Raw genomic sequence first — 16,237 nt, 5'->3', positions numbered from 1 at the left:
ATTTTATTATTTTAGATCTGTGGAAACCACACATACATGTGAGCAATGTGGCAAAAAATGATGTGCAGCTTAAGAATGAAAATAAGGCCATGCTTATTTTCTTTGTCAAACTGCACATCATTTTTTACGGATACCAATAAATATTTGGTATTGATTAAATAAATGAAAAAAGTATCAATTCATTTGAAAATAAAATACAGATTTAGGATAAAGATTTAATGGCATTGTAGAACTTACGGCTCTAAGCAAATTATCAGTTGATCAAAGAATATACTAAGAATAGTTTTCTCATAAAAATAGTCATAGTTTCATATCTAGGTGTTACAAATAATGAAGAAAAATTTTGCAAGTTAGCAACCTGCTGTAAATTTAAACCACTTTTAATTTATATTGATATTAGTAAAGTGATTACTAAAAATTTTTCTAAATCAAAAAGCATCTTAAGATGTTTATATTATATATATATATACATAGTTAAGGTTCACTCTTCTGAAAACTCGTGAATTCACTTATCAACCACTGAACAAACATTAACTACTAAAAATTACAAATATTTTTTGAAATTTCATAGCTCAATATTAATTTTAATCCATCCACAATCAACTTAAATTATCAGGAGCAGATACATATTTTTATATTTGCACAGCATATTCGTAACAACATAATTAAGACCTTTTTTTTCCCCATTTTTGTTTAATTAAAAAATTTAGCATAATATTCCTTACTTCTGAAAAGAAATTTTCCATAGCAATCAATGATTCTCTACGTTTTAAAATAAGCCGTACCAAACTATGAAGTAGTAATTTTGGCCACTCTGAAGTCTCATCAATTGCTTTCTGTAGAAAATAATATGTTTAGTGATGAATAAATTCAGTTCATTACACTTTTAATACAAGATTTAACATTTAATATGAATTGATAAATAAACAATCACTATACAGAATTTTTAAACTGAATAAAATTGATCAAATAATTAACATACCATGGTCATAAGTCTTTCTAAAGTATTCACAACTTCCCTCAAATAAAAGCCACTATTAACAAAATCAAAAAACCAGATACTCCTGACTGCATCAAAAATGGCTATCAAAAGTTTAGCAATTTTTTCTGCTACATTACGAGCTTCATGCGAGTTACAACTTTCTGGAGTAAGAAAAAACAATACTGAAAGTCCAACAATGCATTTTACTTGATTTCCAGGTAACAGATATTCAAGAGGCAAACATTCAATCAACTGAAAAAATAAAAAATAAATAAATAATGGTATAAAAAATCATAATTAATTATAAATTTATTGTAAATATCAAAGACAATGCCAAATCGATATAAATTTATTGTAATTGATTTTAACAAATGGAAAAGTGCATTAAGAGCATATTTAATCACTTAATTATAATGTAATTTAACCATTAGTAGAATCTCTTATTTTTAACATAATGTCAGATGATAACTGAGAAAAAGCATCTGTAACAAGGACTTAATTCCTAAGATAAAATTAATCAATTTCAAGAGATATATGTATATACTGTTAGCTGGAGATATATGCATATACTGTAAAAATAAGGATGCTTTCTTAAATAACAGCAGAGAAATAAAACTAAAGTTTGAATTTAAAATGGTTTTGACAAATAAACATAATTAATTCTTATCAAATTAATATAATACCATATTTATAACATCCTTGAAAAGTAAAAAATCATCAATAATTATCAACAATTATTCATCATTTATTTCTAAAAAAATTTTTAAAAAATTCTTATAGTTTTAACAGGAGAACATTTGCCTATAGTTTAAAATTTTTATTTAAAATTTTATAATTTTAAAAATTGAATAAATATTTTATTAACATTATAGGGTATCAAGGAGTATCATTACAATGTTAAAAGACTTGAAATTTATTAAAAGTGATAGAATGTCACTTAATAGGAAAATAATTCAAAGTAAGGAACTGTAGTCAAAACAGTTTAGTCAAAACAGTTTAGTCAAAACAGTTCTGATATATGAAAGTATAAATCAATAATTTTCTCAGCACAGACAATTTAATAATATACTAAATGTATCAGAAGTTTGAAGAAAAGAAGGGGGGGGGATCTTTTTTCTCATTCATTTCTTAAGCCAAACTTTAAAATCAATGAATCATTTTTTAAGCCTTATATCAATGATTTATTCATCAAATTTCATTTTTTGTTTTACAGAAGTGAGGAATATACATATGATAATATATTTTTAATCCATGTTGTTTCTCAGTACTTCTTTGAATTAGTTCAAATAAATTATGCTGCAGATCTAAGACAGCTAAAACCTTATATAAATCACACATTAAAATCAACACATTCGCTGCCACCAAAATTTATATATCCATCCTCAGAAGCCGACATTTCTAAGTTATCCACAGCGACATCACTATCTCCTTCCGATTCGCTCGTAGAATCCCAACTGTAATCTTCATCGTCTACGCTGGCATAATCAGAAAGATCACTCTTTTCTAGTAATTCTAATATTTTGGTATCAGTCAGTTTTTTATTTACTTTCCTTTTCTTAGGCTGTGAAGGTCCTGCAATACTTGTAAGGTCCGATATTTTTAAAAATGCACATAAAAAAATTTAAACACAAAATTTAAAAACCAAGCACTGAAAATATAAAAATAATGCTTCACTAATGTGCCTCAAAAACCTCATCCTTCAACCTACAAATCCGAACTAAAAATAAAGCAGTTTACTTATCATACTCGATCATCGTCCCAGAGCGTCGCAAGCATGGGAGGTAGCGCCATGCTGACGTGCCAGCGCGTCAGTAGCAGCGAATATGTTAAATGTAAATAGAGCACAGCACTGGTTACACATTTGTATGTCATTTCATCACGGACTTCAACTCTTTGCAATCATCATAATAATCAAATACTCAGTTATACAATACAAAACTTTATATACCCTTTTACCTCTTTCTAAAATTCTAACACTTTCTGTCCTAATCAAAACTTTTATATCTCTGTTAAGATAGAAAAACTTTCTGGATAACAACACATATACCTAAACATCACTGTTGAAATGCATATCAATGAAAGAGATGATGAAACTGTGATTATGGAGAAAGAAGGCTGAAATGTCTAAGAGCTGAGATCACTTTTGAGAAATATATATGATATGAATATCACTTTTGAGAAAAAGAAACATATATGTGTGAAGATATATATGTACCTCAGATGTATATGCCAATATCATGACTTCAAAATTATTCACAAGTGATGGACTAATAGTAGACAAGTTATCTTGTGGCAATTTAAGCAATTATAAGAAAATTATTATATTTTCTTCTAAAGAACATATTATAGTACATTTAAAAATGCTTCAAACTTAATTTTACTTATCAAAACATTAGTTAAAATCATTCATTGAAGTTAATTTGATTCATATTGCTGTCTTTAATACGCAAGGCAATCAGCATATCAAAAGATAAAAGATTTATTTACTTATTAAACATCTTCTTGTACATAAATATAGAAAATATATAATTATATTCAAGATAGGCAACAAAAATATGATTTTTCACACTTTATGATAAATATTTAATTTTACAACTTAATGTTTTTAATATTATTTAGTAATATGCAAGCGTTAACTTCAAAAATATTAATTTTAAATGAGTTTGTACTTGTAACCTTAAATTTGTGACAATCAAAATCATTTATTAGAATTTCTAATATATAGCTTTTCATTTATTTATTGTTTTACGTCTTTCCCTTGAAGTAAATCTTTTAATCAATATATAAAATTTAATAGGTAGTTTTAACAACAGTTTATCTAATACTTTGAGTTTATATGTTAATTCGAAGATATTATATATAAAATATTATTATAATATAAATCTTCTTAAATATATAAATTAAATGCATAAGACATGTTTCATGCTTTTACTGTTGTAACTCATAAAATTTAATTTTGTCATAAAGGGTAATTATAAACAAAGCAACATTAATGAAAATAGAATACAAAAATGCTGATTACCTGCAATATATTATAAACTTCAGCCTTCATCTTTGGTTTTATTATTGACTCCGATTGTAATATTTGATTCAAAAGGGTACAAGTATCTTTCACGTTATGCCACAAAGAATTAAGAGTTTCATCTTGATTACTCTTAGGGTTAGATTCAGCATATTTTGTCCATTTATTTCGGAAAATATTCAATTGTGATAGAATGTTGAGAAGATTATCATCTGAATCAATTTCATCATGGGATCTATGGTAAAGACAGAAAATAAAAAGTTATATTTATTTCACACAGGAAAATTTTATTTGTATATACCTTTTGTTCACATTCTAAAAAAAAGCAAGATTTTAGAAAAAATGTTTGTGTTTTTTTTCCAGTTAGAATTCAAAGCTTCATGTATAATTTTTAGGGCAAAAAGAGCCAATAAATATTTTAACTTACCTTTAAAATATTTAAAATTGTTGAATATTAAGGATTTTAGGCTACTCATTTAGTTATATAAAAAAGGTATTATGCATTAATGTTTTTAATATATATACATATATATATGTAATGATATTTTAAACTTTAATTTCAATTTAATTAATTTCCAAGATTTTATCTTAATTCAACCCATAGTAACTTCATTCCAAAATATTCTCTTATTTTGTGATCCAATTACACTTTCTCTACTTAATTAATTCAAGAGTAGCTTTGTAAAATTGCTGAATAGGCTAAAAGCTCAACTTTCCCACATTCCGCATGAAGGGACAAAATACCGCTGACGAGATAAATTCTTTTTTAAAACCTCCCTGTGTTTCCCATACCTCATCAACGCATGTAGCGAAAATCCCTATCAAAATCTTAATATATTAGCACAATGAAGAAATATTTTCCCTATCAATTTCTCTGATTATATAAGACCAGGGATAAAATGTTCAAGAGCTTTTTCCTCATTCCTTTCTGTGTGCTCATCGCTTGTACATATGCCTGCTTCTTCAAAATGAAATAAAACGGCATCACAAAATTGAACGTTTCTTCACTGTCTTCCAAACTACATTATGCTTCACATAAAATAATGCTTACATATAAATTTCTAATAAAGAATTTATTTTTAATCATCAGAGCTAATCAGAATAAACATATTCAAAAATAGAAACTAATAATAGAAACTAAAAATTAAGCTAATACTTTGCCTAAAAGTATAGATTTAGAAGAAACAGAAGTAAATAACCAATAAATATGACGTATTTCATCATAGCCATACAATAGCAAAATGTATGTGATATTTAATCATTGCATTTCAAAAATATAAATGCTTCTTAAAACTACAAATCAATATTGTATCAAATGACCTAACTAAAATTGAATATTTTGAATGAAAATTTTTATATAAAACAAATTCTAACAAGTAAAATGCATGCAAAAAATATTAAATAATAAATGTTTTTATATACATATTAGCAGTTTTTAATTATTACCAATTACTATATGTGGTTAATTCTTGAAGCATCAGAACAATTTTATTTATTGTTTTTCCCCATCTTCAAATACAAAGAAAATAACACATTTGTAGTAGAATTTTAAAAAATCTGCAGGTAAAATATTCTAGATTGTAATAATTATTATATATATATATAATTCTACATCAAATAATTTATTTTTCTTATTTAATTTCACGGAGCAACAATAATCCCAACAGAAAAAAAAAAAAAAAAAACTATTTTGTCCAAATGTGCAAAAAAATGGAAATAGGATTATACATGGCATAAGTTACAGAGAAAAAGGATTAAAATATACTGTCTATTTGTAACTGGAAGGCTTACTCTCAGCAGATCATGAAAAATCACTTAAAAAAGAAAATCAATCTGAAAATAATCAAATACCCATTTACTAAAATACATCTCCTTTTTTTATGATTTTAGCATTTGGATAATTTTTTTCACTAACCTCTCTAAAGTATGAATTCACATCCAGCTCGCTCAGCCAAATAACAAAAATAATGGTGACAGAGAAAAGCTCCGACTGTCACTACTCATTTAACTTCTATTTTTAAATCAATATTTATGATTCTGCAGCAGAATGGGGTAAACTTATGCAGATCCATTGAATGGTACTTATTTTAAATGTACCAATATACAGAAAAAGAATATTATTTTATTAAAAAAATTACCTTTTTTTCTGAAGAAATGTACCATCTAATTTCCACACAGATGCAAGTACAGCTGCTTGAAAATTCTTTGACTCTTGAAAATAAACACTTTGCACTTCAGATAAAATAACTGCTTTCAGATCCATCTCGCATAAAGAAGAGGAACTACAAGAAATTTTAAAAGTTAAAAATAAATGCATTCATTTTCACTTTACATTGATGCTATTATTAAAAGAAATGGATCCTTTAAATCTGAACTTTAAATCTCTTAGTACACATTTTTTTTATAAATTCCATGAACATTGTTAGTATCATAATAGCCTTATATAGGACATGTTTGGGAAAGCCTGTGCTTATCAGTTACCTTATTTACATTAAAAGGAATTATGAAGATAAAAAAGAAATATCAAAATTTAATTTAATATATAAAATTAGACAAACTTTCATGCAACGCAAGAATTTATAATTTACAAAGTTTCACATATAATAGAAAGAATGATAATAAAAAAAACATCCCCTTCGCACTTTTAACTAACAAAAAAATATTCTATAGAATCTTCATTTTTGATTTTCCAAAAAGCAATTTAGATTTCAAAAGTAAATGCAATGAGTCTGCACAATTTTCCAGTACAATAGAAATAAGATTTTAATACCTCATAACCAAGAAAGATTAAATATTGTCACTGTTTATATCAAAATGTCATAATTCAAATCTGCCAAAATATTTCATTGATGTAAAGTAACTGCATTTGTTAACTACAGCTACTCTCAAATGGTTGTATTTGATATGGGATTATTGTATATTGTAACAAAATATTATATCTCACTAGAAGATCTGGCTGCTTCATTCTAAATTTTGCATACATTACTAAGTGTAATTTCCAAAAAACAACATTTTGATTTGACAGCAATATGTTTAATCTTACTCCACTAAGAATCTTATTCATGTTTTGGAAAAGTTTTATGAAGATTTCTTGACACACAAGAAAGCAAAGTTCACCTTAATACATGAGAAGATGTATTAAATACATTAAATAAAACAATTTTATCTCATATTGCAGCAATTTTATTAGTTAGAATGGCTATCCACGAAGCTCAATATATAAAATAAATTTACCATTATTACATTGTTACAATTGATCAAATAGAAATGAAATTAAATTTTTAAAATAAATTAGAGCTTCATAACATTATCTTTCCATGAGATCATATATTTTTGCACACTCGGGATTTCTATTCACAATTTAAAACTAAATCACAGTTTATTTAAAAAGGAATAAGCATCCACTTACCTAGATTGCTGTTGCAAAATAACATCACGAAAACAACCACAAATGTTGATTAGTTCTTTGATATCCACAGAATTTACAATCAAAGGAAAATATTTAAGAAGAATTCTCCATATGGCACATCCATAATTATTAGTATACAAAGTGCCCAACTAGATAAAGGAAGAAAAATGATTACATGGGAAAGACAAATACATATTAAAAATTTACACACATAAAGCATATATAATTCACTTACATCAGTATCCCAGGTATCGCCATAAATAATATTTTCCTTTGCATGTTCCAGGATGAAGGACAAAGTCTTATGCAAATGAGCATTTTCTTCATTGGATAATTCCTTCTTGTGTAATAATCCTCTAACTTTTTGAACCAATAATTGAAACTATTTATAAGAAAAGTATAATTAGAAAAATATCTTATCTTATATATGCTTCTAAAAATATACATGTGCATTTTTAATATATTTATTACATAAACAATATTATAAAAGTTTAATAGCACAAAGTCATAAATACATTAATTATCTTCAAAATTAAAGTATTGAAAGTAAAGTGTAAAGTAAATTAAAGTATTTGTACTACGATTCAAATGCAAGCCTACCTTTATTGAATTCTGATAAAAACTAGTTAGTACTAATGAGGAATATTGAGCCTCCTCCCCTTCATCAATATGCAATTTAAAATCACAAAAAGAGAGTGTGCCCAAACAAAGATTGATTGAGTTACTGATATTTGTAATTCACTTGATGGCAATAATGGGTCTTCTTCCACCACTTCTGATAACTGATAGGATTCTACATTTATATTTACTAATAAAAGTAATGAAACTGATGGAACTTTATGATTCTTCATGTCATAACTCCACAGTATGTATACATCTTTATGTATTAAAAGTTAAATAATCGGTTTTTAACATATTATATTAACAACTTTTTTTGAAAATCAGCATGGTAATATACGGTTTCATATCCATATGAACAAATGGGGGCAAAAGTGTATTTTATTTCCAAGATTCCAACCACTCCAAGCAGACACACAAATTATATCAAAAAAAAAAAAAAAAAGCTTATCATAAATATATATTTTAATGGATTTTTTAAAAAAAATTGTTAAGAATGTGTTCTACAGCACAATTATGTAAGGTAAGCTTATGATATTTTTCTTTTAAATGGCTTTAAAGGCAGTGGTCTTTACAAGATTATAATAAAGATTATGCTACATTGCAATAATAACTTAGGTTAAGGTTTTAGATGCAGTCAAAGATATATAAATACTATTTTTGAAAGTATCATCTGTTTGTCTGTCTCAGTAAACTAAAATAAATAAGAACAGCAAAGCTAAAGGCAAATAATACTGTTTTTTATAGAGAAAAAAAAACATACTAAATAATTATAATTAATTGTAATTAACAGCATATTTATTCCATAATACCAATATCTGATATAAATTTCAATGAAACAATAAAAAGAATAAGAATAAATTAGTTTTTCATTCAGAATTTTTTTTAAAAAAATTATAGTAGTGCAAAAATTATAAAAAAAAGAACTCACATTTTTTGACCATATTAATATAAGGTTTAGTTAATAAATTGTTGTTAATTTTATCTTTATTTTAATTTAATATTGAAAAACTAGGTATTATGGTTTTATTGCAATAGAGACAGATACGGATATGTTGGCCCAAATAATTAATTACACATTAAACTATTTATAAAATCAAATTATAAGCATATTTATAAAATATTAAACAAATTATAAAATATTATGATATTTATCCAGGAATATTTTAATTGCAGAATATAAACTCATATTAAAAATAAATATATCTTAATAAAATAACAGATAAAGACTTTAGCATTAGAAATGCCCCTAGCCTTGTAATTCACAAATTATATTAATAATTTACATCGCACTTTTGCATCAAGAAATATATTTAAAGGATTTTAGATAGTTAATCTGAAAATTAAATTTTTGGTATATTAAAAAATGCTTCAACTTGCTGAACAAATATTATACAATACAATTTCTACTTATGAATAAAATGAAGGATTTTTTCCAAAATATGTGCATAATAATTTATTTTTTTTAAATATACCGATTAAAAAAAATAAATCTAACAAGAGACTTACAACAAGGAAACTAAGAACTTTATCTTCTCCTTTCAACCATGAATCAAAAATTTCACAGTGTTCTTCACTTAGAAATTTCAAAAATAAAGTGCAATCACAAGCATGATCAGAAAATCTCAAAATTAAGTCATCATTTAACGGTTCTTCATGGCAATCATTGTAAGTCAGTTTCACTTCTCCAAGAGCAAAACACAAAAGCAGCAAGGAGCGTTGAAGAGGCAACACCTAAAATGATCATTTAATTGTTTTCATCTATTGTTATTTTCACATCATAAAAAAAATCAGAAACATTTATCCACATCAATTTATATATACATGACACAATATCTATAAAGATGCAAATATGTCAACATTTATTTGATTAGTAATAAAATTAAAAATTCAAGCCTGTGAACAGTATATTTCATATTATAAAGTCAGTCAATCTTCAATTGATTTTAAAGATTTTTATTAATTTTATATTTAATATTTTTATATCCTTTTTAAAACAAAACTGAATTTTATTTTTTTATTCATTTCATAAATAATGAAAATATCTTAATGAAAAATAAACAAAAAAATATATAGTATTCATAAAATGGTTTTGCTGATATATCAAGTCCCTACAATAATTGTTTATGAAATTTGAGATACAGAAATTTAGAATATGTGATTAAGAGAGGTAAGAAGTAATCCAGGCTCCTATCAACATAATTATAGCGGCCATTAGAACAAATTCTGTAGCATGAAAATTAATTTTAAAGTAGATAAAAAAAAGAATATGGAAATAATGACAGCAAAATATAATAAAAGTGGTAAATTTAATTAATTTCACCTGCCTGCTTTTAATCATAATAATACTTTTATACACAGCAGATAACGGAAGAACAATAAGAAATGAACCACAGCTAGAAAAATATGTTGAGCCCTAATCTGATATCTTTAAAAACAGATACAGTTGGCAGTACAGATTCTTGGATTTCTATCCAAGAATCTGTACTTCTTTGCCACTGACCATCTCCAGCATGCAAAATGTTCATCATGTATGAAAGCTGGTATGTATAAGATTAACAAAAATAGTTTAAATGTTTTACCTTTATTTCAATAACTGTCCTAATTGATATTTTTTGTCTATGTCTTGCCCCTACAATTCTCATACAGCATAGCATTTTGACACTATTTGTTATTTTTTTTATTATATCAATCAATTAAAAATCCTTAAGAAAAGGATGCGCTATTTGAATATCTGAAATTTTGTAATGTAATCATAACTGAACTCTATTTTTCCCTCTCACTTTTCAGCATGTATTTAAAAATATACAATTTTTAAAATTTCATTTTACATTTGTTCGACAGCTAGAAGTTTGTTCAAAGGGAAAGTTATTTTATAACAATCTTTTATATAAATAAAAACTAAAAAAAGTAGACTATAAAAGTATATGCTATAAAGTATGAAATAAAATCATTTAAAATGTATTTAAAGCATCAAGTTATTATCAAATAAAGTTAATTTTGGTCAGAGGAAGATTAAATTTTACAAGCAGGGGTAGCCTTCAATATTTGACAAATCTAAACTGCCAGGGAGAAAGAAGGCTAGTAAATGGAGGTGTGTGTGTGCGTGTGCGTGCATGAATCAAACTTTTTTATTTTAATCATATATTTAAGCTATTTTCTGTAGTGAGATATGTCAATAGCAAAAAAAGGTTTCAAATCTAATTTGTTTATCTAGGTTCAATTTTGATTTTATTAAATAGTAAATATAAACATAAAAAACCTTTTGAATCTGCATAATCAACTCGTCAGATTTAATGAAGCTATTAATAATTGTCTTATATCTGTTAATCTGTTTCATTCATTCTAATTATTTTGGTATTAATTACATTATAAAATCACAATATATTTCATGTACATCTAATAAGTTATTATTATTCAGCAGCAACTCAAGTACATAACATGAAAATTACAACAAAGCTTATTAATATCCCTGTGAAGTAGTCCTGAATTTTACTTTTTTGTATCTAAAAATAATTGATACACATCAACAGCATTGAGTATTTAACACCAGAAAACCAATAATTGTGCAATAAGATTCTATATTAGAAGCATAAATTGAAAGATTTCACGGAACTTTTTTAAAGTCTCAAGGGAAGCGAAAGCATAATTAAATCATTCACCAGTGATTCATTTACTAGCAGCACTATAATCTTTAAGTTTAAGTTGCCATTTGCCTATGATTTGCATTATTTTTGAAATATTTTTTTAACAAATTTCATCATTATTTTACATAGAGTATTGATCATATATTCTATGAAAGTATACTAATAATTAGTTCAGCAAATAACTCATAGAAGAAAAAAAAGTACCTCTTTGCTTCTATCAGATAAAATGGAAATATTTTTCTTTAATTCTTTTCTAGTGTGGAGAATTAAATCCCCAAATTTCTCATAGATAGCATCTGGAACTGTAAAATCAAATAACTTGCAGTGCATCAAAAATGTAGCAAAAAGCTGAGAAACAAAAAAGACTGCACCTGAAAAAGAAAAAAAACCATCCATTTAAAGAGAAAGCCATCTTTTAGAATATAAAACATGAACTTTTATTGTAATTAAAAGAGTGAAATAAAGATTACTTCCTACGATTTTTTTTTCTTTATTAAAAAAACAATTTGGCTTACCTTTCCCTTTTGTGAACACCTGAGTCATGTTTCCAAAAGTTGTATAAGTTTCAGAAAATATTTTCCATTGTTCCATAATCTGTCCAAATGGCAGTTCTTGGGAATGCAAGGCAACTGAGTTTAAAACTACAGGAAATATTTGTCCTTTACAAATGTATTCCCCCAATGATCCTTCTTGAATGCATTCTGTTAGTGCCAAGAGTAATTTCACAAAAAATTTTGGCAGCTGGTGTAATCGAGAATACAAAGATATCAAATCTATAAAGAGATCACAGTAATCTTTCTTGGAATCAGCATCATCCTACAATAAATAATATACAATCATTATAAAAAAATTTTATGAGTGATATTATTAAGAATTTGGAAAACATGTACTTTGAAATAAAAAATTTTGCATGCAATTTTTATCAATTTCAAAATTGGATTGAATAATAAACAACTAGAATATGAAAAATGTCAAAATAATAAAATGCACTAACAAAACACATTAAACCAAATTTGATAATGATCTTGCAACAAATTCATAACAATAATATTGATAATTATTTTTATCTTTCCATACTATGAAAAGAAATTATTTTATAATATATTCAACTCAGAATGTCAAAATCACACTTATTAATGCATTTAACAGCATTTCTGTTTTGTAAAAATGGAAAGGATTCTCTATTAGTGTAACTCATTTTGATAATTGTATATAAAGGAATTGTAACTGGACAAATAAGAACAGTTAAAAAAAATTCATTGACATTTATATACTCATGAAAATTATGATTATATAAATTACAATTCTTGTCAAAATTTGATTATTTCGTTGAAACAAAAACATTTTATCTTTTGAAATCATATTATAGAATAAATTTGAGATAATCAAGACGTTTAGAACTTATACTTTTGTCTGTATTAATTATTAATATATATATATATAATTAATTAGAAAATGGTCTTTACTATCTATGTTTTCCCCTTGAAATTTCAGAATAATTTATTAGCTTAAAATCAAATAGCATGATCTACATTTTTTTAGCCAATATATTCTGTTAAATACAAAATATTAAACAGTTAGAAATTCTATCAAGGTTAAGAAAAGAGTCTGATTATTAAGAGTTATGTTTAATCTTATGAAAGTTTTCAATTTTTTTTAAAATCAAGTACAATTTTCAACTAAGTCGTTCAACAACTTTCTTTAATTAGGTTAGTGCTTTTTCCTTTGTAATTGGTACCAAGATCACTACTGCACACCACATTTTCCCTTTATTAAGAATTTTTTACTTGTGAATCTTTGTAGAATCGCAGACAATGGGATTATAGATCCACTACCACAGCAATTATGAAACAGATAACTCTATTATTAAAATCTCAAAGTAACTAATCAAAGCATTGGGCTGACAAATTTATTGCTTCAACTTATAAAAAGCAAAAAGGACAAATTCAAATCATTTTTAATTTCGGCATTAATGAAGATCTAAAATAAAATTTGTATTCTTATATTCTCAATTTTATTTTTAAAATGATGTAAATACCACTATTTCTGTGCAAATATAATAGAGACTGATTTTTCTAAAATTATTTATTTCGGTTGTAAAGCATGTTTGAATGACCATGTTTTGACAGCTTTCCAATGCAATTTACTTCTAGAATTCATAAAGAAATGTAAATTCTGTTTTCATAATTTAAACTTGAATCATGGATAACAGTTGTTTTTGAATTTAAAGATTAGAATACAAATAATTTTTACCCTTCATGTACATAACAAACAGAATAAATACAAATTATTAAAATAGTAAGTCCTTTATGCCTAACACAATTTGATACAATTTAATTAATATAATTAATATTCTTAGTCAACCAGTTAATCACAAAAGGGATAGTTTAATAAAAAATCATTGCTTAGCTTTTGTTCAAAACATTTGTAATACAAAACAATTTTTCATGCTAAGCTGTAACAAATTACATCAACATGAAATTTTTTTTTAAAGTGGGAATGTTTCAAAAATTTAAATAATTATGTAAACTAAACCAAATGTAAAAATTTAAGGCCATAAAACAATTCAGACATTTCTTTTGTTATGGCTAACTTACCATATTAATTTTTAACAGAGTTGACTTGATAATAGTAGTTAAATGTTTTTCAACCACTGATAGAGACATTTTTAAAAGTGAACGAAAACATTTCAACCATGTACTCTGATTTTTCTCATGATGCACATCAAGCAATACAAACATCAAGCCTTCCAGCCAATCACTTGGTGCTAAAAGTCCATCAGGCACTGTAGTTAAATTAAAATAGTGTGAACAACCACAACAACCTTCAAGAATGTAATTCAAAGACATAATGTTAATGTCTGGCTTTTTCCCAGCATCCTATAAAGAAAAGTAATATAATTTGTTGTAATAATTCATTGTTATATGACTAATGAAGTTGTTTGTAAAATTTCATACATCATTCAAGAAACACAATATGAATTCCAAATTTAATAATAATTAAAATTAATGTTACACTTTTTAAATGCAGCAACTCTTTTTTGAATCCCAGTAAACTGAAATTTAACTAATCAAGTTTTTAGTAAATATCAGAAATATGAAAACAGAATTGTCTGGTTTATTCATTGATCAAAACTTTAATCCTTATAAATTCCAAGGAATTTCAATTACTTACAAATTATAATCATAATTTCATTCTTTAAAAACATCTTACTATTTGTAGAAAAAATGTTTACATAATATAAAATTTATGTATATCAATATCTTAGTTATTGTCTAAGTTAAATCTATATGAATGCTTCCTTTATTTGAAACACAAATATTGAAATTTCAGATGTTTATCTGAACAAAAACATATATTTTCTTCCAAACATCACAGATAAATAATGATTTAATTAAAAAGTACACTTTTAGATTAATTATATATTTCAGTATATCAGCAAGTATTTATCATAATACAATCAATCATAAGAAGTAAAAAAATTAACAAAATTTGAAGAAAAGATCAATTATACAGGACTTATATACATGAAACTGAAATAATTTAAATCGACATATGACAAAAATCATATAACTGAAAAAATAAATGCATAACAGAGGAAAAAAGTTGAATTATAAAATCAGGGATATAATAAAAGGAAAAACAAATTACAAAAATAAATAAATAAAAGTTCTATTTTTCTAAAAAAGAAATAAGCATTGCAACAATCAACCCTTAATTAAGATATGGATCATAGATGAGTATGATTGCATTTCGCATGAGGTTACAACAAGCATCATATGAAGTGCAATCAACTCTCAGATTCCTTCACTCTTCTTTCACTCTACCACAAATATTGAAGGATACATATCATAAAAGCCATTAAACAAAAAATGTTCTGATGTGTTAGTAAATAAGTAATATAAAATCTTATCAGAGACAATTGTAACTCATAAAATCATTTTGGAGTATCATATAAATGAAATAAGTCTATTCCTTTTATAAAAATTTGTAGTTGATAATAGAATGTTTCAACATCCTGGAAATCAATTTAAAATACCTTGAAGATTTTATCACAGCAGGAATTTGCAGTCACCAAAAGAGGAATATCCACACCAGACATAGCACAAAAAAGACTTAAAATTTTTAAAGGTTCCATATCTGATCTGTGAAAAAATATAAAAAATCATTAAAATCTAAATGTTTTTCAATAAAATATAAAATGAGATTAAATTCATTATTTTCAGTTTTCAATAAGAAATAATATAAAAGAGTTCAAAAGACACATTTTAAGGAAATATCAGCAATAGAAAAATAAACACATTTTATACACAAATATACAACAGATATGGAGGTTCTTGCTTGGTTTAAAGTGTGAATAAGCAATTCAAGCTTTCATAGTTCTGTCAAACAGTTTTGCTTTTGAAAACAGATATAAGTCTAGTGAATAGGACAATTAATATAAACAAACTAACAGAAACCTAGGGAAAGATTGCCATATGAATGAGTCATCATGAATTGCTTAAACATTTGTGTTGGTTTTGTAAAATAAAACCATGAAAATTAATGAAAAGAGTTTC

At 25.5% G+C, this 16,237-nt stretch overlaps 1 protein-coding gene across 1 annotated transcript in view; it reads right to left on the bottom strand.

Moving 5' to 3' along the window:
* The window catches only part of LOC129969411 (uncharacterized), a 31,503-nt gene that overhangs the window by 7,872 nt on the left and 7,394 nt on the right, over nucleotides 1–16,237 (bottom strand). Inside the window, exons 6-16 of the mRNA XM_056083975.1 lie at nucleotides 15,718–15,823; nucleotides 14,276–14,557; nucleotides 12,194–12,494; nucleotides 11,883–12,049; nucleotides 9,541–9,765; nucleotides 7,649–7,795; nucleotides 7,414–7,562; nucleotides 6,143–6,286; nucleotides 4,005–4,239; nucleotides 983–1,234; nucleotides 726–836 (exon numbers count right to left, since the gene is read on the bottom strand). Coding sequence (XP_055939950.1) covers nucleotides 726–836; nucleotides 983–1,234; nucleotides 4,005–4,239; nucleotides 6,143–6,286; nucleotides 7,414–7,562; nucleotides 7,649–7,795; nucleotides 9,541–9,765; nucleotides 11,883–12,049; nucleotides 12,194–12,494; nucleotides 14,276–14,557; nucleotides 15,718–15,823 — 2,119 coding nt within the window. The remainder of the gene's footprint in view (nucleotides 1–725; nucleotides 837–982; nucleotides 1,235–4,004; nucleotides 4,240–6,142; nucleotides 6,287–7,413; nucleotides 7,563–7,648; nucleotides 7,796–9,540; nucleotides 9,766–11,882; nucleotides 12,050–12,193; nucleotides 12,495–14,275; nucleotides 14,558–15,717; nucleotides 15,824–16,237) is intronic.

Source organism: Argiope bruennichi, chromosome 5 (genome assembly GCF_947563725.1).
Source record: "Argiope bruennichi chromosome 5, qqArgBrue1.1, whole genome shotgun sequence".
NCBI classification, from domain to species: domain Eukaryota; kingdom Metazoa; phylum Arthropoda; class Arachnida; order Araneae; family Araneidae; genus Argiope; species Argiope bruennichi.
This window is presented reverse-complemented; position numbering and strand designations above follow the sequence as displayed.